A 23,803-nucleotide genomic window follows, 5' to 3' on the forward strand; every position below is an offset into this window, starting at 1 on the left:
TATGTAAGATGCTGTGGTACACAACTTTAATGCAAAGCTTATGTCACTTAAATTTTAATTTACTAGTTTCTGAAATAGTGCCATCGCACTCCACTACATCAGGTTTAAGTGTGTAAGCACAGGGCATTCTGCAGAAACGTGTATATCTCACTGATGGATTGTGCCATGAATTCGAAATTGTCTTGAATTTGAACTGTTGCACGCTCCATTACTATAATAAGTGTCTAATTAGTGGGTTGTCAATTCATTGTAGAGTAAAATAATAATCATGGGGGTTCATCAGTAGTGTTCAACCTACTATTGGCAAACATTTAAAAATGAATTGCCCTACCTCCCAGTTGAATTTGCATGCCATGCATAATTCAATTTCAAAGGAAAAATGAGCTTTTAAGAAGTGAGGTTAACAACATAAATACTTGAAAATTTTTGAGAATAATCTAAAATAAAAGCAGCAAGAACTCAGTGGGTCAGACAGTACCTATGCTGATAAATTGATTCTGCTGCTTTTAAAGATTTTACACTGGCAAATAGTGTAAAAAAAAATTAGTGATGTAGAGCAGGAAGACACCCTGTGAAATTATAAGTGTGATTTATTTGTTCACACTGCTTAAAATTTCCAGTTCCATTTGAAATATTGTGTTAATTTTTATTCTGCTTTGATTTAGGAAGCTTTTTGTTGGTTATTGTTTGCATTTTAGATGTAGCATATTTTTTGTTGAATGTAGAGAGGTTTTCCATGTTTACTCAGTTTTAAAAAATTGTTATTTAAGCAAGCAGTCAGCAAAAAAAGTTATGAACAATTTTTAAATTTTCTTATTACTTTCGAGTGAATCTTTATAAAAATGTAAATTGGTATTTTCAGATAATTATAACTCAAACTTGTAATTGAATGTTAACCTTGCATAATGGATATCATACATCAACTAAGTGGATTGAACATGATAACAAATTATTGGTGCCTGAACATTCCATTTATTTTTCAGACCTAAAATAAAATCAATTCCATAACTTGTATGGTTTTTTTTTAATTGACTATGATGTCATGACTTGAGCTAAAATATCTTCATTTTGCTTCACTCCCGTAATTCTCATTGCTGGAATTTAGGAAAATGAGGAGGATGAGAGGTGACTTAAGGTGTACCAGGTGATTATGCATAGGTCAAAAGTATCGCCAAAGAGTTTTTCCCAGGGTGGAAATAGATTTTAAAAGTGACATAATTTTAAGGTGTTTGGAGGAAAATGTAGCGGTTATCAGAGGGAAGTTTCTTTTGAGAGTAGTGGATGTAGATAGGCATATTGATAGAATATTGGGGGACTATATAATATATATAGAAACATGTAGGAGGGAAAGGTTAGATTAGGCTAAAAGGTTGGCACATTATCATGGGACGAAGGGCCTGTACTGTGCTGTAATGTTCTCTAAGCTTGCAAAACTTTGGTTAGGTAGTACCTGTAGTGACAAGAAACACGAAAAGTTTAAAATTTTGGGAAAGTGACTTGTCATGTATTATCAATGAGGTGTGTCTGTTGCACACATCCACTGTTTTAAGATGACAGTGTAGCAATTGCTAGGACGCTATTACAACTGGGGCATCAAGGTGTTCAATTCCAGCACTATCTGTAAGGAGTCTGTACTGCATGGGTTTTCTCTGGGTGCTGTGGTTTCCTCCAACAGTCCTAAGATGTACTGGGGCTCAAAAGGCCTGTTCCATGCTGTTACTCTAAAGAAATAAAAATATAGCTAAATATTTTGTTTTGCGCTGATCAATCCCATACTATTCTTTAGTTGAAGTGATAATTATGTAGCACATAATTTTCTTATGACTGCAGGCGACCTTAATACTCTGTTCACAGATTGTATTTGGTATCAGAACTTGAAAACCCCATAAAAGTGGTCATAATGTCAGAAAGTTTAAATTCTGTCATTTTATCTGAATGTATCTGACTTTAGAATCAGAAATACAATTTCTAAATTTGTGGATGGTACTAAATTTGTGATGAAGAGCCAATTCAGAGTAGAAATACAGTAGTTATCAAAGGAGGACCTTCGTAATAATGAAAGGTAGATTTTACTGGATGGACATTTGTTCTTTATCTTTGTTTATTGCTTTATATTGAAGTGGCTACTACTGACATGCTGTCCTTTGAATTTCTGCATTTGCTTTGAAGTGAAGATTCAAGATGTATGATCATAGTAAGCAAGGTGGGCTTGATTTTAAATTATAGTGATAATCATGTTAAAGCAATTAATCAAATGTGTAAAATGGTATTGTATGAGAGGCAGACTTCTGACATACTGTACCTTGGCTACATTAGAAATAACAAAAGATGGTTCTGTTTATAATGTTAACCATTGGCAGAGATCTGAATAGCTTGGGAAGGTACACACGAGTGTCAGATAGCAATTACATTGTCAAATAATGGATCAAATGGAGGGAAGTCACAACGTGAGCTAAATGGCTCTGAATAATGCAAATAAATTTGGAAATATGTGGTAAGTGAGGTTGATGCTAATGTCACAGATTTCTGAATGGAAATGACATTTAGTAACATTGATGTTGATTTATTGGCATTGAATTTCTTTTGGGAGCACTTTGCAATGGATTTTTTTTTGAAAAAATGATGGCTTTTGTAAAAGTGTTCATGGAAACCTCACTGGAAACAATAGCACAGTGTGCAGCAGCAGAAGGAAAACTCAGTGTATGCTGGAATAAAAGCAATTTTGGTCACTGAATTACATTGAGAGTTTAAAAACATAAAGGCAGAACAGAAAATTCAGTAGTTAGCTTTTAGCTCAAGAACCAAACTATCAAGAGAGTGAAAAGTGTTATTCTTGATACTAAAGGGAAAAGTTAAGGGAAATAATTAAATTTCTTGAGGGGATGGAAAATACAATCATAGTGTATCGAGTTATAAATTATTTAGCAAGATCTTATTTTCATTGTCATAAACTGTGTAATCAGGAGAAATGGCTGATCTCCTGGAAGTTACAAACTAAGTATGAGAAGAGTATTGTATAAGGAGGTAGAGGGAGAAGATACTGAAGAAATTTTGAGGGGAGAATATCTAGGATAACTATTTTATGCGAATACATTACTACTTGTCATGTACTTTCCTGCATTTCTAAACCAAGCTGCATTTCTGGATCAGAACTGTTTATTTACAAAATGAGTAATTCCCCGAAATTCATGAAACTTGTTAAAAGGGTAGTTTTAATTGATAATTACTCTATTGGTCCAAAAATATAGTGTAAAATTTTGCCAAGATTATTTTTGAAGCACTGCTCTTTATTTTGTATTATCTTTGGTGTTGTTTAAATACAAGCAAAGCTTTCATGCAAATGCTAATCAGCTTCAATCCTTGAGTGAAGTGGTATAATTTTCATCAAATTCTGAATTTATCATTTAAACTGAATTTTTGAAACTACAAGAGATTTCCTGTTGTGTAAAACCTCGCAGTGAGGCTTGAATACTAAATTTCTAATCATCTTTCCAGTGCAGCCTGCAGATGATTAAGAAATTTGTTCCCTTTATTGAATTTATGAATAGTTTTTATTTAAGAGAAATCTGGGTTCCAAAGCAGATTCCTCCAAGGAAGGGAATAGTAAATATTATTTTCAACAATTTTCAGCTCCAAATCTACGGCCAAAATAACAAATGTGGTCCGTTACTTTTTAAGCCAAAAGTGGGTCAGTAATACTCAAGCTAGGTAAATTGTTAGGCTTACTCAACAGAGGGAAAATACCACATAATGCTATTATCTTATTGGACAGAATAATTTTATAGTGAATTGTAACATATTTAAGCATACAGAACAGAAAATCTGTCTACAAACATTTGTATAATGTGATTCCATCATTAGTTCTGATGAACCTTTATGGTTCATTGACTTCCACAATATGTGCCACAGTGAGATTAAATGCCAAAGTCTACCTCTGTAATGTTCTTTCTTTAGAGTATAAGTTAAGAATTTGTTGAGTTATTGTCTTCATAATGCAATGTAGAAACTAACTTCTTATTTATAATTTTTATATCATTAATTATTTGTGGAAAAAATTGTTAATTGAATGCATGTGACACCATTAAAATTTGGTTGATTTGAACATCCATTCCAGAGTTTAAAGTTGAACAATGAAGGTCATAATTCAAGAGGTCGATCCTACAGTCAGTCTTTGTCCATTGTGCTGATGCTCTAATAGTATAGCTATTATCAGGAGTCTTAAATAGAGCCTTCACAGATTTGGATTTCCCCCATATCTGAAACAACAAATAGAAAGTTTTTTTGCAGTTCAAAATACATTTAATGTACAAAATGCCAACAAGCACAACTGTTGCTTTTGTGGCATAATATGGAAAGCATCTTTGACAAAAGCTTTATTGAACTTAAAGGCAAGCTCTCCCATCTCAGTTACCCCAGCTACAAATTCGAATGAGTAAGATTGAAGAGAATGTGCTGAATGAGGTTGTTGCTAATGCTACAGGCCTTTGAATGGAAATAAAATTTAACAGCATTGGCCAAATTAGCCACCAGATTTCTTTTTGGAGATCATTGCAATGGATGCCTTAATATTCAATAACTTTTGTAAATTGTTTTTTGGATGTGAAGAAATGAAAGATTGCACAGAAATTAATGCAGCATGTTTTCTGATGTCTACAGCGTAGCAACCAAAAGCTATTCCCATTATAAATGCTCCTTTGCACAGCTCTGTATTAAAGTGTTGGCTGTGTATTGATCATGGATAATACCAGAAATGTCGCAAGCACATTGGTTTTGTGATAACTCAATCCAGCAAGAATAGTACTGTCCTCCAATTGTATTTTTGAGGGGTTTTTTTTTGGTAATTTGATTATCCTGTGGCATAGGGCAGATGTGAAATAATTCGCTTCTTACAAATTTCTTATTAAGCTATTTCAGAATTTATTGGTACTCAGTCTGTCATAGTTCACATTATTCACAAAGAAATTACATTACATAGCATTAACAATAGTGCCGAGCCAACAATCAGATGTTGACTTGGGAAATGTTAGCAGAGACACTGGCACAAAATGAAGCAGTCTTTGAAGTTGGAACTCCTAAACTTTGTCTCCCATGAGGCTGAAATAGGGTCTGGAGGGAAAACTAGCTTTTGGAGCAATTATATTAAAGTCAGAAGAGTAACAGCCCACTTAAGTGACAAGATTCACTTCTAATCTCCATGCATATTGACTGGCTTTGCATTTTCCTAAAATAAGAACAGCGACAGTTTGCATTGAAGCATCATGGGTTGAGATGATGCAATTTGATATCATTAGAATGGACATACAGCAATACAACATGGGTACAGATTCTTTGACCCAGTAAGTCCACACTGACCATGGTGCCTACCCATCTAGCCGGAATTTCCAGTGTTGAGCCTGCTCCCTCTAATCCTGACCCCCTGCGTGTATCTGTACAAGTGCTTCTTAAGTATTATAGTACCTGCCTCAGTCACTTCCACTGGTAGCTCATTCCAAATACTCACCATCCTTTGTGTGGAAAAACTACCCTCAGGTCCCTTTTCAATCTTTTCCCTCCTGCCCTAAATCTATGCTGCCTAGTTTTGAACTCCTGTACCCTGGGACAAAGACTGTTACCAGCCATCTTATCTATGCCCTCCTGATTTTATAAACCTCTATATGATAATCCCTCATTTTCCTGCATAGCAAGGAATAAAAAGCTAGCCTGGGCTACCTCTCCTCATAACTCAGACCTTTAATCCTGACAATATTCGCAAATCTTTTATTGTATTCTTTCCAATTTAATCACCCAACAAGATGACCAAAACTATACACAGTACTCCAAGTACAGCCTCAGCAATGACTTGTACAACTGCAACATGATGTCCCAACTCCTATATTTAATGCCATGCCTGATGACATGTTACAAATGCATTTTTCACCACCTGTCTATCCGTGATGCTACTTTCAATGAGCTATGAATTGAATTGACTTTACTTGCATCCTACATATACACGAGGAGTAAAAATCTTTACGTTACGTCTTTGTTCAAATGTGCAATTATTGTAATTTATAATAAATATGTACAACAGGATAGTCATAGGATAATAACATAGAAATACAGTTGAGTCAGCATGAATTAAGCAGTCTGATGGCCTGGTGGAAGAAGCTGTCCCGAAGCCTGTAAGTCCTGGCTTTTATACTGCAGTACCACTTCCTGGATGGTAGCAGCTGGCACAGTTTGTGGTTGGGGTGACCCGGGTCCCTAATGATCCTTCGGGCCCTTTTTACATACCGGTCTTTGTAAATATCCTGAATCATGGGAAGTTCACATCTACAGATGCGCTGGGCTGTCCGCACCACTCTGTGCTGAATCCTGCAATTGAGGGAAGTACAGTTCCCATACCAGGCAGTGATGCAGCCAGTCAGGATGCTCTCAATTGTGCCTCTATAGAAAGTTCTAAGAATTTGGGGGGCCATACCAAACTTCTTCAACTGTTCGTGAGGTAAAGAAGGCGCTGTTGTGCCTTTTTCACCACAGAGCCGGTATGTACAGACCATGTGAGATCCTCGGTGATGTTTATGCCGAGGAACTGAACTTGTACTCTGTGCTCCCTCTGTTCCATTACACTCCGTTGTGCCTACGTATCATAGTACAAGTCCTACACTGGTTTGACTTCTCATACTTACCTGTATTGAAATTCATTTGCCATTCCTCAGCTCAAGTGACAAGATTCATTTGTAACCTACAATAATCTTTGCTATCAGCAACCTCTAATTTTGTCATTTGCAAATTTACTGATCAAGTCCTGTGCATTCAGATCCAAACCACTTATCTAAATATCAAAGGTCCCTGTGGCACATCACTAGTCACAACTAGTCTCCATTCCAGAAAGCAACCTTCAACAACCACCATCAACTCCTAGCCAATTTTGAGTTCACCTTATTGAGTGCTCCCTGGATTCCATGGGACCTAACCTTCCAGACCAGCCTATCATGTGGGAGCTTGTTGAAGACCTCATTTGTCAAAGTGGACAACATATCTACCACTTTCAACTTATCTACCACTTTTGTTACTACTTCAAATCAAAAACCTGCTGAATTCTGAAGGGGTATACTCTCTCCTTAGCCATTCTTTTACTCTTAATATAGCTATAGAATCTCTTGGGATTTTCCTTAATCTTACCTGCTAGGTACAGTGGTATGCAGAAGTTTGGGCACCCCGGTCAAAATTTCTGTTACTGTGAATAGATAAGTGAGTAGAAGATGAACTGATCTCTAAAAGTCATAAAGTTAAAGATGAACCATTCTTTTCAACATTTTAGCCAAGATTAGTGTATTATTTTTGTTTTGTTCAATTTTAGAGTGAGAAAAAGGAAAGGAGCACCATGCAGAAGTTTGGGCACCCCAAGAGATTTGAGCTCTCAGATTACTTCTACCAAGGTCTCAGACCTTAATTAGCTTGTTAGGGCTATGGCTTGTTCACAGTCATCATTAGGAAAGGTCAGGTGATGCAAATCTCAAAGCTTTATAAATGCCCTGACTCCTCGAACCTTGTCCCAACAATCAGCAGCCATGGGCTCCTCTAAGCAGTTGCCTGGCACTCTAAAAATTAAAATAAATGATGCCCACAAAACAGGAGAAGGCTATATGAAGATAGCAAAGCGTTTTCAGGTAGCCATTTCCTCAGTTCGTAATGTAAGAAATGGCAGTTAACAGGAACAGTGGAGGTCAAGTTGAGGTCTGGAAGATCAAGAAAACTTTCCAAGAGAACTGCTCGTAGGATTGCTAGAAAGGCAAATCAAAACCCCCATTTGACTGCAAAAGACCTTCAGGAAGATTTAGCAGATTCTGGAGTGGTGGTACACTGTTCTACTGTGCAGCAACACCTGCACAAATATGACCTTCATGGAAGAGTCATCAGAAGAAAACCTTCCCTGTGTCTTCACCACAAAATTCAGCATCAGAAGTTTGCAAAGGAACATCTAAACAAGCCTGATGCATTTTGGAAACAAGTCCTGTGGACTGAAAAAATAGAGCTTTTTGGCCGCAATGAGCAAAGGTATGTTTGGAGAAAAAAGGGTGCAGAATTTCATGAAAAGAACATCTCTCCAACTGTTAAGCATGGGGGTGGATCGATCATGCTTTGGGCTTGTGTTGCAGCCAGTGGCACGGGGAACATTTCACTGGTAGAGGGAAGAATGAATTCAGTTAAATACCAGCAAATTCTGGAAGCAAACATCACACCGTCTGTTAAAAAGCTGAAGCTGAAAAAAGGATGCCTTCTACAACAGGATAATGATCCTAAACACACCTCAAAATCCACAATGGACTACCTCAAGAGGCTCAAGCTGAAGGTTTTGCCCTCACAGTCCCCCGACCTAAACATCATTGAAAGTCTGTGGATAGACCTCAAGAGCAGTGCATGTAAGACGGCCCAAGAATCTCACAGAACTAGAAGCCTTTTGCAAGGAGGAATGGGCAAAAATTCCCCAAACAAGAATTGAAAGACTCTTAGCTGGCTACAGAAAGCGTTTGCAAGCTGTGATACTTGCCAAAGGGGGTGTTACTAAGTACTGACCATGCAGGGTGCCCAAACTTTTGCTTCAGGCCCTTTTCCTTTTTTGTTATTTTGAAACTGTAAAAGATGGAAATAAAAAAGTAATCTTGCTTAAAATATTAAAGAAATGTGTCATCTTTAACTTTTTACCTTTTGGAAATCAGTTAATCTTTTACTCGCTTAGCTATTCACAGTAACAGAAATTTTGACCATGGGTGTCCAAACATTTGCATGCCATTGTACATCTCAAACCCTCTCTTTCCCCTTAAGAGTATTTCTATTTATAGTCAAAGGATTCAATCATCCCTGATCTTCTGAACCAATGTGTGCTTTTATTTTGACCAGAGTCTCAATTCCTTTCATCAGCCAAGGTTCTATAAACTTGACAGGTTTACACTTAACCCTAGCAGGAATATGCTGCTCCTGGTCTTCTGATATTGCACTCTTTTAAAAACTTCCCACTTGCCTATTGTTCCTTTCCCTTCAAACAGGCTGACCCATTTGACTTCTGCTAGATTTTGTCCAATTCCTCCATAATTAGCTTGCTTCTTTTTATTACCCTAACCTATGGATCTGCCCTATCCTTTTTTATCAGGGCCTTAAAACCAATAGAATTATGGTTGCTTGATTGAAAGTGCTCCCTTATTGCCACTTCAGTTACTTGCCCTGCCTTGTTTCTGCTAAGAAATGGTGCATATTGTACCCTCCTGAATTGATTCAGGAAACTTTATTGGACACATCTCAAAAATTCCACCCTTCCAAACCTTTAACATTCTGGATAGTTCAATTAATACTGGGGAATCTCTGAGTACTGCTGTTATGTTTTCCCTCATCAAAAAGGCAACATTTCCTCCTCGCTTATTTATACTTCAGTCATGACTGTAGCATTTGAATCCTGGAATACTGAGCTGCCACTCCTGCCCTTCTATTAACCATGGTTTTCTTGTGGCTGTAAGGTCCCAGTCTTCAAAGTGAATGCACAGTAAGTTCATCCACCTTGCCTGTTTAAGCAAATGCAGTTTAACTAGGAATTCATTTTCCTGCTTTTACTGTGTCCCTGGCAATCCTGATTACTAAACTTGATCTTGCCAGATACTGTTTTATTCGTTGCTAATTTAATTTAAACCCTCACATGAAGCTTTAGCAAATTTCCACTGAAAGATATTGGTCCCTTTCTCCTTCAAATGCAGTCCGCTGCTCTTGTCCAAGTTGCCTCTACCCCAGAAGAGATCCCAGTGGTCCAAGAACCTGAATCACTGCCCCTGGCATCAGCTCCTCAGTCACAAATTCATCGTTCTTATCTTTATTTCTAGAAAGTATCATATGTGTTAACTAGGGGGCCGTGCACAATCCTGATATGATGGAGACAGCCGTGAGAAGCACGGAGGAACACCTGGAGAAACTTCTGGAATGCCCGCTTCGCTGCCGCTGCTACTGTGCGATCGAGAATCTCTGGAGGGAAGGCCCCATATCCTCGGCATTGCCTGTTGCTGGGGCCGGGGTCGAAGCGCTCGGCAGAGATGGTGCTCGGTGTCGGAGAGCTGGTCGGAGGCTCGGAGTTTTCAGATCGACTCTGAGTCAGACTGTGGTCGGATACTTCCAGGATGCTTCATCGGCAAGTTTGCGGCACTGGAGGTTCACCGTCTGCGTGAGATGATGGGACTTTGAGAGACTTTGAGACTTTTTACCGTGCCCATGGTCTGTTCTTTATCAAACTACGGTATTGCTTTGCATTGTTGTAACTATATGTTATAATTACATGGTTTTTGTCAGTTTTTCAGTCAGTTTGTCATGTGTTTCTGTGATATCATTCTGGAGAAACATTATATCATTTCTTAATGCATGCACTATTAAATAACAATAAAAGAGTCCTCATAATCTAATAATCTAAATCTTTTGCCTATGACTAGATAGCTAAGAATGGAGTGAGGCAAGTAACATTAATCTGAACATGAACAAGCTGCAATTACTGTATCAAGGCATGAAAGTGCCCTCACCAGGACTGTAGCATTTCAAGAACACTGCTTACCAGTACCTTCTCAAGGGCAATAAGGGATGGGCCTGCCAGCAAAACTTAAGATCATGGAAAATGATTTATTAAAAAAGGCTACTAATCACAGACTACTAATACTACTACTACGTCGACTCAGGCCTAGGGGGCTGGCGTCAGGCACGATGACGGACTCTCCACTTTTCCCTCTCCCTCATCAGTGTGTTCAGTTCATCTAAATTATCAGCGCCACTGTCTTCTAGGAGCGTGTTCACCATAGTCTTGGGAAAGCGCCCAGGGTTCATCCTCCCATGCTTGGGCTTCCATATGATGACTAGGCTGGCAGGTAGCTCGGGGTGGCGTAGATAGTGCCCCGCTAGTTGCAGTCTTCTCGCCTCAATTTTAGTGGTGAGCATCGGTAGGTTGTTATAGAGCTCGACGTTCATCATGTGCTGTTGCCAACTCACGTCAAGAGCCATCCGGAGCATTCGTGTATAGCAACCATCTAGAGACTTTTGCATCGTCTTGGTGAGTGTCCACATCTCGCATCTGTATGTGAGAATGGACTCTTATGACTGCTGTGAAGACCGTCTTTTTAAGCCTTCTGGTCAGGTTCGACTTCCAGATTTCCTTCATGTCGTTCATAGCCCTTCACGCCAGCGCCTTCTGTATCTTTATGTCCTTCTCCAAACTCATCATTCTTGACCTGAGGTACGTGTAGTCAAAGACTTCCTTAATGGTATCATTCCCTACGGTCTTGAGAGTACCTTCGTTGCAGTTTAATGCCATGTGCACTGTCTTTTTAGCGTTTAGGTGAAGTCCAACTTTATTGCATACAATTTCTACTTTTATCAGTCGCTGCTGTGCTTCCTCCATCTGGTCAGAGAGCAGGACTATGTCATCTGCAAAATCGAGATCAATGAGCGTAACTGGTCTGACCCTTTTGGTTCGCCCTGGTCTTATAGTAAAACCAAGCTTGTCATGATCTTTGGTAGCTTGACGCAGAGCATAATCAAGGACGATTATAAACATGTAGGGTGCCAGAGTGTCTCCTTGCAGCACACCAGCTAGGAGCTCGAACACTGCTGTTTCTCCATCTGGTGATACAACTTTCGCCATGGGTTTGGTATAACTGGACTCTATTGCTCTCAGTAGATGGTCTGACACTCCATAAGCTTTCACGATCTTCAGCGTTTTACCTCGGTGAATGGAGTCAAAAGCTTTGCGGAAATCGATGTAAGTAAGCATGGCTGGTAGGTTGTTCTTCTTGACTTCCTTGATGATCCTACGGAGAGCAAGTATTTGCATTACTGTTGTGCGCTTCCGCCAAAAACCATTCTGATTGAATCTTAGCTTAGGGTCAATGGCGGTGCGAATCCTGTTCAAGATCATCCGATTGTATAATTTTGCTAAGATGCAGGTCAAGCTTATACCACGGTATCACTAATCACAGAAGAGAAACAAAATTTGACATTCTAAAGTTAGGAGCTCTTGCAGTGAGGAACTTTGTATATCTGAATTATTGGTGGTGATGGGAGGAGAGATGGACACCATTAGTCGGTACATTTTTAAAAGTACTTTATTGTTTTGTGTGTACAGTGCTAGATAGGTGCAGAGGAAAGTTGAGGATATTGCTATGGCTGAGAGACAGGATAAGGTGGTGTTGTTTTCTTTGGAACAAAAGAGACAGGCAGTTTAATTTTTTTTCTAATAGTTATGATGGAATTACACAATAAAAAGCACTTTAGCGGAGAAGCCAGTAGTTAAATGAGCGTAGATCTAAATTAGTTGCTATAAGGAACTAATCTAGTCTCTTGAAAGAAAATTATTTTGTTCAGTGAACACCGTGGATCTGGAGTTCAATTGCCTGAAATTGTGCAGGCAGAAATGCTCACTTTTTTTCTAAAATAAATGTACTCATTAAGCACCTGAAGAGCTGTGGATTCAGAGCTCAAAGGTGAGATGAACCAACATACTTCATTGACTTGGCATCTCCTTGATCTGGTTGTGATCAGAAGTAAATTAATCAACTATTATAACAAAATCTTTGCAGTTAAATATTTCCCTGCATTATGTGTCTGATCACTTAATGTTTAGAGCTTATTTGGTGACTAAATGGCAAAATTGTCCAGTAAAGTGTAAGTTAAAATGAAAAATTTTGTGCAATTAACTGTAAAGACCATAAGTTCAATACATGCTTACAAATTCAATTTTGCTATTATTTTGGTTTTAGAGTGCTTAATTTGTAGAACTTTGCCGGATCATCTGATATGGTCTTGTGCAATGTTTGTATTTTTTATAACAGAACTTCCTAACCATATGTACATGGAGTATGTAGAATGTATCATTTTTCCCATGCTTGTGTATTAATAGTGTGCTTTAAAATGTATGAGTATCTAGGGAATTTGAGGAATTTCTAGTTCAAATCCCATAAACACATTTTTGTAAGCATTTTAAAAAAGTTACATAGACTTTTAAATAGCCACTTGTTTTGACAGTTTGTCTTCATTGTTTAATAGAGAAAAAACTGTTCATACTTATGAAACAAGAGTACCAAATTATTGGTACTTAAGAAACCCATTAGGCTCACAGTAATTCTTCTGATGTCAAAGAAGAGCTGCCTTGAAAGATTAAGCAACTCGTGCGCGACTTGAAATAACTAACAATATAATGTTGATTTAAATATAAATGCAGATTGCAATGTATCTTTTTTTTTAAACTATCAAGATTCTGGGTAGATAAGTTAATTTATCATCAAGGTACATGTATGTCACCATATGCTACTTTGAGATGCATTTTCTTGAAGGCGTTCATGGTAGAACAAAGAAATAATAGAATACACAGACTGACAAACAACCATGTGAAAAAGACAGACTGTGCAAATACAAAAAGTAACAATCAGTAAATAATGCTGAGAATGAGTTGTAGAGTCCATAGGTTGTGGAATCGGCACAAAGTTGAGGTTATTATCCTTCTACCATTAGGTTCCTGAACCAGTGTAATAACTGTTGCTGAACTGTTGTAGAATCCAAGGTTCCTGTATCCTTCCGACTGCAGCAGCGAGGAGAGGGCATGGCCTAAATGGTGGAGTTAAATATTAAAGAAGTGAATATGGTTGTATATTAATTTGCTATTTTGCTGAAGACTGTATTAATGATGCATGTTCATGATTACCCTCAGTGATAGTTTGCATATAATAGCATTGGCGTTATTGGAAAGCATTTTATACTTTGCAACAATTCCTTTACTTTTCAATCTTTTTATTAATTTCATAAAATGAAAACATAACATAGCAATAATACAAATAGTAGGAGATACATTGTTGTACTTAAAATGAGTAATTGTAAGACCAAATAGTATAAATTGACAAAAACTCCCAATCGTGTAGGATAACAATGAATAATACAGGACAAAAAAAACTGAAGAAAAACCATGAAAAAGAAAAAAAATGAAAAAAAAAACAAACCCCATCCTAAAAAAAAAACTAAACTAAACAGAATTAGTCAATTAAACTAAAAGACTTGGGCAATTCTAACAACTTAAGAATGGGGAAGAAGAAAACCTTAGTGTCGATGACTCCATTCCTCTCAACCAACAGTACAGAGAAATAAAATAAGTTTGGAAATGGTCAAATTACATCATATGAAAATGCTGAATGAATGGCCTCCAGGTTTTTTCAAATTTAATGGAAGGGTCATAAACAGCACTTCTAATTTTTTCCAAATTCAAACACACCATAGTTTGTGAAAAAAAATGAAATATAGTAGGAGGGTTAATCTCTTTCCAATTCAGCAAAATGGATCTTCTCGCCATTAAAGTAAGAAATGCAATCATCCGGCGTGCTGAAGAGATTAAATGATTTGAATCTATCATTGGTAATCCAAAGATAGCAGTAATTGGATGAGGTTGTAAGTCTATATTCAAAACGGTTGAAATAATGTCAAAAATATTTTTCCAACAAAGGACATGACCAAAACATGTGAGTTAAAGAAGCTATCTCGAAATGACATCTATCACATATAGGATTAATATAAGAATAATAACAAGATAGTTCCTAATGCTCTATACTAATGTAACCCTCTTTGGAAGAGAATGTCCCAAATGTAGATATATTATATGCAGTCCAACTCTGGCATGGGGTTTAAACTTACACAATTCAGTGGATTCCCAAATATATTTTGAACTGAAACTTGTATTTTAATCAAAATTTAGGTTAATGTAAATGTTTTAAATATTTTCATTTTAATCTCCATGTGAAAATCTGTAAATGCAAGAAAGCATGTGTCTAACCATGTTCACCCTTCTGTCGAATAGTCAATTATCAATCTAGTGATGTAATTGGGAGGTTGCCCCACTGGAAATAACTGTGCGAATGTTACTCCAATCCCTTGTAATTAAGTGAAAGCAGCATTTAATGGAAACAACCATTGAATCAAATCTTGTCAAGCGTGCTTATGCTTCATGTATGTAAAACATAATACATAAAACATAGGAGTGGACATATGTGGACTGTTGGCATAGGCAATATAAATTCAGTCCATCGGTTTTCTGGTTTATATTCTGCTTGGGGAACATTTCCTCTTGTGCTTTTTGGATATTCTTTAATAGCTGGGTTTAAAGATTCAATTTACAGAGGTAATGCGGTGGTTTCCTTGTGGCTGTTTGGAACAATGTATTGTAATTATGTTAGTGGGCCACCTGAGTGTAGTAACCATTAGATGTGTTGTTGTCTCTAAAATGTACTTCAGGGATATCTATTTATCTCTTATTGCTGCAGGTTAATGTTTCTTCACAAGAAGCCCCCGATTTGCTTCCAAAATAGACCATTTAAAGAGCCATGCTGCCAGCCTACTGACCATCCCATCTGGCTTGGACAAGAGCATTCACAAACCCCTGTTTGGCCCCCAGAAAACCAGAACAAAATCCATTAACTGTTGGAAATCTGCCTACCTTCCTATCAGCAAGGAAGCTGCAACAATGGACACAGAATCCACGTACTCGGGATATTCCTACTATTCGGGCCGCTCCAAGAGTTCTCACAGACATGGGTTGGTATTGTTTCTTTTAGAGTAGTTTTTAATGTTGGCAATATAATTAGGCTTCCATAGTAACTAAAGCAGACCTTTATATAAGCTCCTCTTGAAAAGAATTGGAGGAAGTTCTTTGGAACACTGCTGACTTTGTTTAACATTAAACAATAAGTAATTCTGTTACAAAGGAAATTTACACCCAGTTAAAATGATCACAAATTTAGGAAAGCAATCTTTTGGCCCACTGAACAACAAGTTTGTTTTTGTGAATTTAGAAGATTGAGGGGGGGATCTGATTGAAACATATAAGATCCTAAAGGGATTGGACAGGCTAGATGCAGGAAGATTGTTCCCGATGTTGGGGAAGTCCAGAACGAGGGGCCACAGTTTGAGGATAGAGGGGAAGCCTTTTAGGACCAAGATTAGGAAAAACTTCTTCACACAGAGAGTGGTGAATCTGTGGAATTCTCTGCCACAGGAAACTGTTGAGGCCAGTTCATTGGCTATATTTAAGAGGGAGTTAGATATGGCCCTTGTGGCTACGGGGGTCAGGGGGTATGGAGGGAAGGCTGGGGCGGGGTTCTGAGTTGGATGATCAGCCATGGTCATAATAGATGGCGGTGCAGGCTCGAAGGGCTGAATGGCCTACTCCTGCACCTATTTTCTATGTTTCTATGGATCAACAAATTAGAATATACACTAAAGTTATTAGAGCCACTGCAATCACCTTATGAACAGCCTTAATGAACAGTGAAGCTCTTAACACATTAATCACCTTAATCTTCAGGCTGTGTTCTGTGGGAATTGTGGGAATGCTTGATGCAACAGCAAAAAAAATCATGATTTCCTGTATAATTTTGGTATACAATTGTAGCCTTTTCTACCTTGCTGAGTGCAAACCGCACCATGCCTCCTTCATTATATAATCTAACAGGAGTTTAACTAAGCATTTGACATCCAGACACATTAGCCATATGTATTTCTTTTGGACAATGTTGTGTATTACATTAATTTAGGAGTAATTGCACATTAGCATGGTAAATTAGCTTATCTTTTCCAGAGTTGACTTTAGTACCACCATTAATGGTAGTTGATTGGCAGTGGTTTTGTCTATATTCTAATGTGCTTTTTTTCTTTAAAATATCAACTAAAGCACTCCAAGTGACACAGTATATTAGATCATCACAGTTCTGTGATGGTAAAATTTAGGTGCATCCAATAATTGCCGTTGTTAGGATTCAGTCAACATGAGATGACCACAATAAAAATGTGGAAGAAAGGGGAGGTGAAATGCTTAAATGAGAGTGCTGTTTTGTCAGCTGATTACAAACCAGCTTTTCTGGGGGGGCCAAAAAAACTGATTTCCTCTGTATTCCTTTAGATGTTAGCGAGAAATAGGAGGTAGTACAGTGGATTCCAGTTAATTGAGCCATCAGTGGATTGGGGCAGCCCTGTACTGGGAACAACTCAATGAACAAAAACTAATTGAGAAAATAACTAGGATTCCCTTTGTTTATTTGGGACACCATGGCACTTAATTGGGACAGAAGACTGTTGCCGAACAGTTTCTAACTAACGTTATTTACGTGCACTTAGACTTGACAATTGTTAAGACCGAATAGTCTTTAAATAGTGTGCTTGTGTTCAAAATCTAGTGATTTTTGTCAGTTGATAGTTGGCGATAAACTAGCAGCAAGACAATTCCAAACTGTTTTGCTCACTGTAGTTTCAGGCATTCAGTCTTGGAGATACCAGAAATGGCCTTTAGACATTATGGAGCGAGCAATTTTTAAGTTGCGTGTGCTTTTGTTATGTTATCCATTTGGGTAATAAACACCAGTTCCAAAAGCAGTGATTTTTTTTTTTGATAATTTTGTTTCTATTTCGACTTTATGCAGGAAGGCAATGAAAGTTGTCTGCAACACACATCAAACTTGCTGGTGAACACAGCAGGCCAGGCAGCATCTCTAGGAAGAGGTACAGTAAGGGTTTTGGCCCGAAACATCGACTGTACCGCTTCCTAGAGATGCTGCCTGGCCTGCTGTGTTCACCAGCAACTTTGATGTGTGTTGAATGAAGGTTGTCTATTATTTGCACTAGGTGTTTGTGTTGATTTTGTTCATTTACAGCCAAGCAAAAAGAACACAGCAGCAATAATTATTAGGAACTGATACAGTTTTATAATATTGTAGGAGTATTGGTAGTGCTCTAATTTGTTCTGTATTTCATTTAAATACATGATTTGTTACCCAGTTAAATGGTAGCTTGTCTTTGGAACGCCTTTTAACTATTTCCATAAAATATCGGCTAACTGGAGCAGTCACGTCACTTAATTGGGCTAAAATGTACTGATCCTGGTGTGTCCCAATTAACCAGAGCCCACTGTAAGTCATTTAGGATTAACTTTGTACAATAATTCTTACTATCCATTAAGACATTTTGATTCTTCTCTTCCTCCCCCACCCCATACTGTTCTATTCCAATTATTTACATTTTCATTTATCCTTTGAAATGTTCCTAATTCGTATATCTAAACGTTCTGTTATGTTACATTTGAGGGAGTTTTTGAGTGAAGTTTGCTAGAGTTCATTCTGTTAAAATGAGAGAAAGGCTCAATGTCTGAGCATATTTGAGCTAAGCATGATACTATAAAATCAGGTTGGAAGGGCACATTTATTATTTTTGTGTAGTTAATGTTGAATTGTGGTATTCTGCTTTAAATTGCGGTATCGCTTTGTCGAGTTTTAACTCTTGTGAGAGTTTAAATCCCTGCTTTTGCTTCATCAGTGAAAGGAATCGGGACCGGCAAAAATCCAGAAACAAAGATGGCAGTCGGTCTGAGAAATCTGTTACCATCCAGACACCTCCAGCAGAGCCACTACTGGGCAATGAGTCAACACGTGGAGATGAGACTGTACAGGTAAGAGGCTAAACATGTTTCAAAATTATGGCTGTGTGTGTAAAAGCTACTAAGATTTTGCTGCAGCTCTTTGAGTTGCTATATTGAAATGGGCATTGGCAATTATATATGTATTTTGTGGTTTCAGAGTAAATTTATTAAAGTATATTATGTTACATGTACTACCCTGATATTTATTTTTTTGCAGTCATTCATTGTAAACAGAAAGAAACACAATACAATCAATGAAAAACTACACATGGCAGAGATGGACAAATTATGGAAAAAACAAACTGTACAAATACATAAAAGATAAATGAACAATATATATTGAGAACATGAGTTGTACAGTCCTTAAAAGTGAATCCTTGGGTTGTGGAATCAATTCAATGTTGGGGTGATTGAGGTTACACCCTCTGGTTCAAAAGCCTGATGGTTAAGGGGTATTAACTATTCCTGAACCTGGTGGTGTGGGATATGGAGCTTGTCTGCATTCTTGATGATGGATGCAGCTTTCCTGTGACATTGCTTCCTATAAATCTGCTCAATAGTGGGAGCACGTTTTGTCATGTTTTTCTATTCAAGGGCATTGATGTTCCCACATCAAGACGTAATACATATAGTCAGTATACTCCAAACCACGCATCTGTAGAAGTTTACGCAAATTTTAGATGTCATGCCAAATCTGTGCAAAGTAGAGACGTGCTGTGCTGCCTTTGTAAAGCCTGTTACGTGTTGGACTCAGACAGATCCTCTGAAGTGATAGCACCGAGGCATTTAAAGTTGCTGACCCTCTCCATCTCTGAGGACTGGCTCATGGACCTCTGGTTTCTTTTTCCTGCAGTCACTCAGCTCTTTGATTAGAGTGAGAGGTTATTGCAACACTATTCAGCCAGATTCTTAATCTGACTCTTATGTGCTGATTCATCACCAACTTTGATTCAGCCACAACAGTGGTGTCAGCAAACTTAAATATGGCATTGGAACTATACTTAGCCTCACAGTCACAAGTATATAGGGGGCTAGGCACAGTCTTGCGGTGCACCTATATAGATGGTGCTTGTGGAGAAGATGTTGTTGCCAGTCCAAACTGACTGGGTCTGTAAGTGAGGAAATCAAGGATCAGGTTGCACAAGGAAGCATTGAGGCTTATTGATTAGTTTTGAGGGGATGATAGTATTGAATGCAAAGCTATAGTCAATGAAGAACATCCAAATGTATGCATCTTCATTGTTCAGTGTTAGAGAGCTGAGTGAAGAGCCAATGAAATGTCATCTGATATTGACCAGTTGTGACGGTAGGCAATTTAGAGCAGAACCAAGTTGTTTCAGTGGCAAGAGTCAGTGTACTTAGTCACGAACTTCTCAAAGCACTTCATCACTGTAGCTGTAAGTGCTACCGAACAATAGTCTTTGAGGCAGGTTACCATGTTCTTTTAGGGCGCCAGTATAATAGGAAGCCTGCTTGAAGCAGGTGGATAGATAGCTTAGATTGCTGAAGTGAGAGGTTAAAGATATCAGTAATCACACCAGCCAGTTGAATAGTACGGGTCTTTAATACTTGGCCAGGTACCCCGTCTGGGCCAGATGCTTTCCAAGGGTTCACCCTCCTGAAGAATGCTCTCACATCGGCCTCAGAGACTGAAATCACAGGGTCATCAGCGGCTGTGGGAGTTGATGAAGGTGCCTCCATGTTTTGATGGTCAAAGAGAGCATACTTATTATCCCTTAATTTCCTTCATTGGATAGGTGTACATACATAAACATCTCAATAAGTTAACTGGCCACCTTCCTTGAAATTTGTTTCACTTTTCTCTTTTTTGCGTTGCCTCCCATTTTTCTCTTTTTTGCGTTGCCTCTATCTCTAGAGGAAACTGAGGTGAATTGTTTCCAAATTTTCTATAATAATAAAATGTGTTTTCAGTCATGTGTGGGATAGTTGCACAAAAGTTTTGGCATTTTATTTTGTGGCAAAATATCCCATGATACATTTTTATAATCGCTCTGTGACTTTTTATCCTATTGACCCAGCAACCATTCTGGAGAGGATTCCAGGATTTCTTCGCATATGCTTCTTGATTTCTCTCCCACTTTGACCCCACTACGCTATCCACACCTCCACAAATCCTTCTCTCAGTTCTAAGACTAAGATGGGTTCTGAAGTCGCACAGCCTGGTTACCTAAACAAACTGATTGGTTTGGCTTGTATACTACTGTGTAAGATATAAGTCACAGCAGTGTTATGCCTTGTGCAACTATTATGGCATGCTTAATAGCTTCAATATTCTCAATGGATAAAATTGTGGTTGCCCATTCATCTTGTGCTTGATGACTTGCCCATAATTTGCATTAACTTTTAACAAATGTTTACCATTTCAAATCTGTAAGTGATCTTGCACTCCCTTTTTTTTTTAGTAATTTCCTTTTCCCTTTCTAATGCCCCTTTTAGATCTTCCATCTTATTGCCCTTCTGTGAATTACCTACTGGGAATTCAGCTGTATATGGCAAGCTATAATCAGTGAACTCAAATTTTCCTTTAAATTCCTCCATCCAAGTCTTTGATTACCTGGTATCAATGCATACTGTGTTAACTAATCTTAAATAATTTTCCTTCCCTCTATTTAGACCGTGTCCTGAGATTTTCTAGATTACCAACCCACAGGTGGTTTGTATCAGTTGTCAAAGCAGAGTTTGTCAGGACAATCTGTTTATATTTGTACTGGAGGCTTGACTAATCTTTCCAACACCCAGTAATTATTTAGAATTTGTATTTGTTCAGTTTTATCAAATATCAGAGGATACCAAAAGTTTTTTTTCCAGATATACATAGAATAAAAGAAAAATGAAAGTAGGTAACGCACCACTGAAAAATGATGCTGGCAGGGTAATCATTTGGGACAAGGAAATGACGGACAAACTGAATAAGTATTTTGCATAAGTCTTCACTGTGGAAGACACTAGCAGTATGCTGAAGGTTCAATAGTGACAGAGCAGAAGTGAGTGTAGTTGCTACTACTATGGAGTGGGTGATTGGGAAAACTGAAAGTTCTAAAGGTAGCTAAGTTAACTGAACCAGGTGAACTACTCCCTTGAGTCCTGAAAGAGGTAGCTGAAGAGACTGTAGAAGCATCTTTCAAGATACTAGATTCTGGCATGGTTCTGGAAAATTGCAAATGTCACACCACTCTTCAAGAAAGGAAGGAGGCAGAAGAAAGGAAATTATAGACCAGTTAGCCTGACCTCATTGGTTGGGAAGATACTGGATTTGATAGTTAAGGATGTGGTTTTGGGTACTTGGAAGCACATGATAAAATAGTCTGTAATCAGCATGATTTCCAAGGGAAAATATTGCCTGACAAATCTGTTGGAATTCTTTGTAGAAATAACAAGCAGGATAGACAAAGAATTGGTAGATGTTGTGTACTTGGATTTTCAGAAGGCCTTTGACAAGGTGCCACACATAAAGTAGATTAACAAGGTAAGAGCCCATGGTATTACAGGAAATATACTAGCATGGATATAGCATTTGCAGGAGGTGAAGAGTGGGAATAAAGGGAGCCTTTTCTTATTGGCTTCTAATGACTAGTGGTGTTCTGCAAGGTCACTTGTTTTTAATGTTGTATGTCAATGATTTGGATGACAGAATTGATGGCTTTGTGGCCAAGTATGCAGACGATACGAAGATCGGTGGAGGGGCAGGTAGTGTTGAGGAAGCAGGGACTTGGACAGATGGGGGAGTGGACAAAGAAGTGGCAGATGGAATACAGTGTTGGAAAGTGTATGGTCATGCACATTGGTAGAAGGAATAAACGTGTAGAGTATTTTCTAAGTGGGGTTTAAAATTCAAATATCCAGTGTGCAAAGAGACTTGGGAGTCCTAAAGGTTAATTTGCAGGTTGAATAAGTGGTGAGGAAGGTAAGTGCAATGTTAGCATTCATTTCAAGAGGACTAGAATGTAAAAGCAAGGATGTAATTCTGAGGCTTTATAAGGCACTGGTGAGGCATCATTTGGAGCCTTGTGAGCAGTTTTGGGTCCTTTGAGAAAGCATGGGCTGAGATCGGAGAAGGTTCACAGGAGGTTCAAGGAATGATTCCACAAATGAAAGGCCTATTGCATGAGGAGCGATTGCTGGCTCTGGGCCTTTATTCACTGGAATTTAGAATGAGGGAGTTCTCATTGAATTCTAACGAGATTGAAAGGCCTAGATAGAGTGGATATGGAGAGGATGCTTACCATGGTGGGACAGCCTCAGATGAGAATATCTTTAGAACAGAGATGAGGAATTTCTTCATTCAGAAGGTGGTGAATCTGGAATTCCTTGCCGCAGGTGGCTGTGGAGGCCAGGTCATTGGATGTATTTAAGGTGGAGGTTGATGGGTTCTTCATTAGTCTGGTGTGAAAGGTTGCAGGAAGAAGGCAGGAGAATGGGGTTGAGAGGGAAGTAGATCAGCCATAATGAAATAGCGGAGCAGTCTCAATAGGCCAAATGGCCTAATTCTGGTCCTATTTTTGATTTGTGGGTGTTCATTTGGAATTGGAAATCATTTCTTAAAGTACATGGATTTTTAATTTTATTTTTAAAAATTGTTCTAGGTAAATGCAAGTGTTGAGCTTGTGTAATTTTTCTCAATGAATAACTAACAAAATACCCAACTGAAGTTGAATAATTTTTGTCTATTTGAAGAACATTAAAGTTGCTCTACCTACAGTAAATTGCACACCTCTTGCATCACTTGTTACGTACCCCGTAACTGGGTTGCCAAACCAGCAGAAATGGATCACTCAGTTGGAGTCTGGATTACTAGAACTAAGAAAGTTTTATTAAAGAAACAAGCAACACAGTACTCTAATCAAAAGGATAATGAATGCAACAGTTCAGCAAGGATAAACATACATGTACACAGAATTAAGATGACAGGATCAATCAAGCTCTATCGTTGTCTAGGGGTAAATGACCAGTTTCAAAGTGACGCAAAGTTCAGTTCAATTTAGTTCAGTTCAGTTCGCAGTAATCGCTGCCGTGGCGATGGACAGTGGGGGGAAGGAGAGAGAGAGCAAAAATGAATGAATATTCAAGGCTTCCAGACAGACCTTCGCAGTCAGCTTTCGGGCGAGTCCTTTGTGATGTCATCTGAGGTCACCGACCGTGACCCCTCCGTTTCCAGATACGATCGTTTCCCTGCGCTGAACCTGGCACCCAGGCAAGGGTGGACACACACCAGGTTCCCGCCGATTGTGCCTTTCCACCCTGTGCGTTTATGGCCCGGCACTTCCCACCGACTTGTGAGAGACGCATCGCTTCCAGGGTCTTGTTACCTCAGGTGTCGTGTGTGTCGCCTTGGCGAAC

The 23,803-nt window shown here is 38.5% G+C and overlaps 1 protein-coding gene across 1 annotated transcript in view; it reads left to right on the forward strand.

The window, feature by feature from the left end:
* vangl1 (VANGL planar cell polarity protein 1) overlaps positions 1-23,803 on the forward strand; it is a 60,616-nt gene that overhangs the window by 1,001 nt on the left and 35,812 nt on the right. Inside the window, exons 2-3 of the mRNA XM_063050741.1 lie at positions 15,303-15,573; positions 18,343-18,475. Of these exons, the coding sequence (XP_062906811.1) occupies positions 15,503-15,573; positions 18,343-18,475 (204 nt within the window). The 5' untranslated portion in view covers positions 15,303-15,502. The remainder of the gene's footprint in view (positions 1-15,302; positions 15,574-18,342; positions 18,476-23,803) is intronic.

Source organism: Mobula hypostoma, chromosome 6 (genome assembly GCF_963921235.1).
Source record: "Mobula hypostoma chromosome 6, sMobHyp1.1, whole genome shotgun sequence".
Taxonomy (NCBI): domain Eukaryota; kingdom Metazoa; phylum Chordata; class Chondrichthyes; order Myliobatiformes; family Myliobatidae; genus Mobula; species Mobula hypostoma.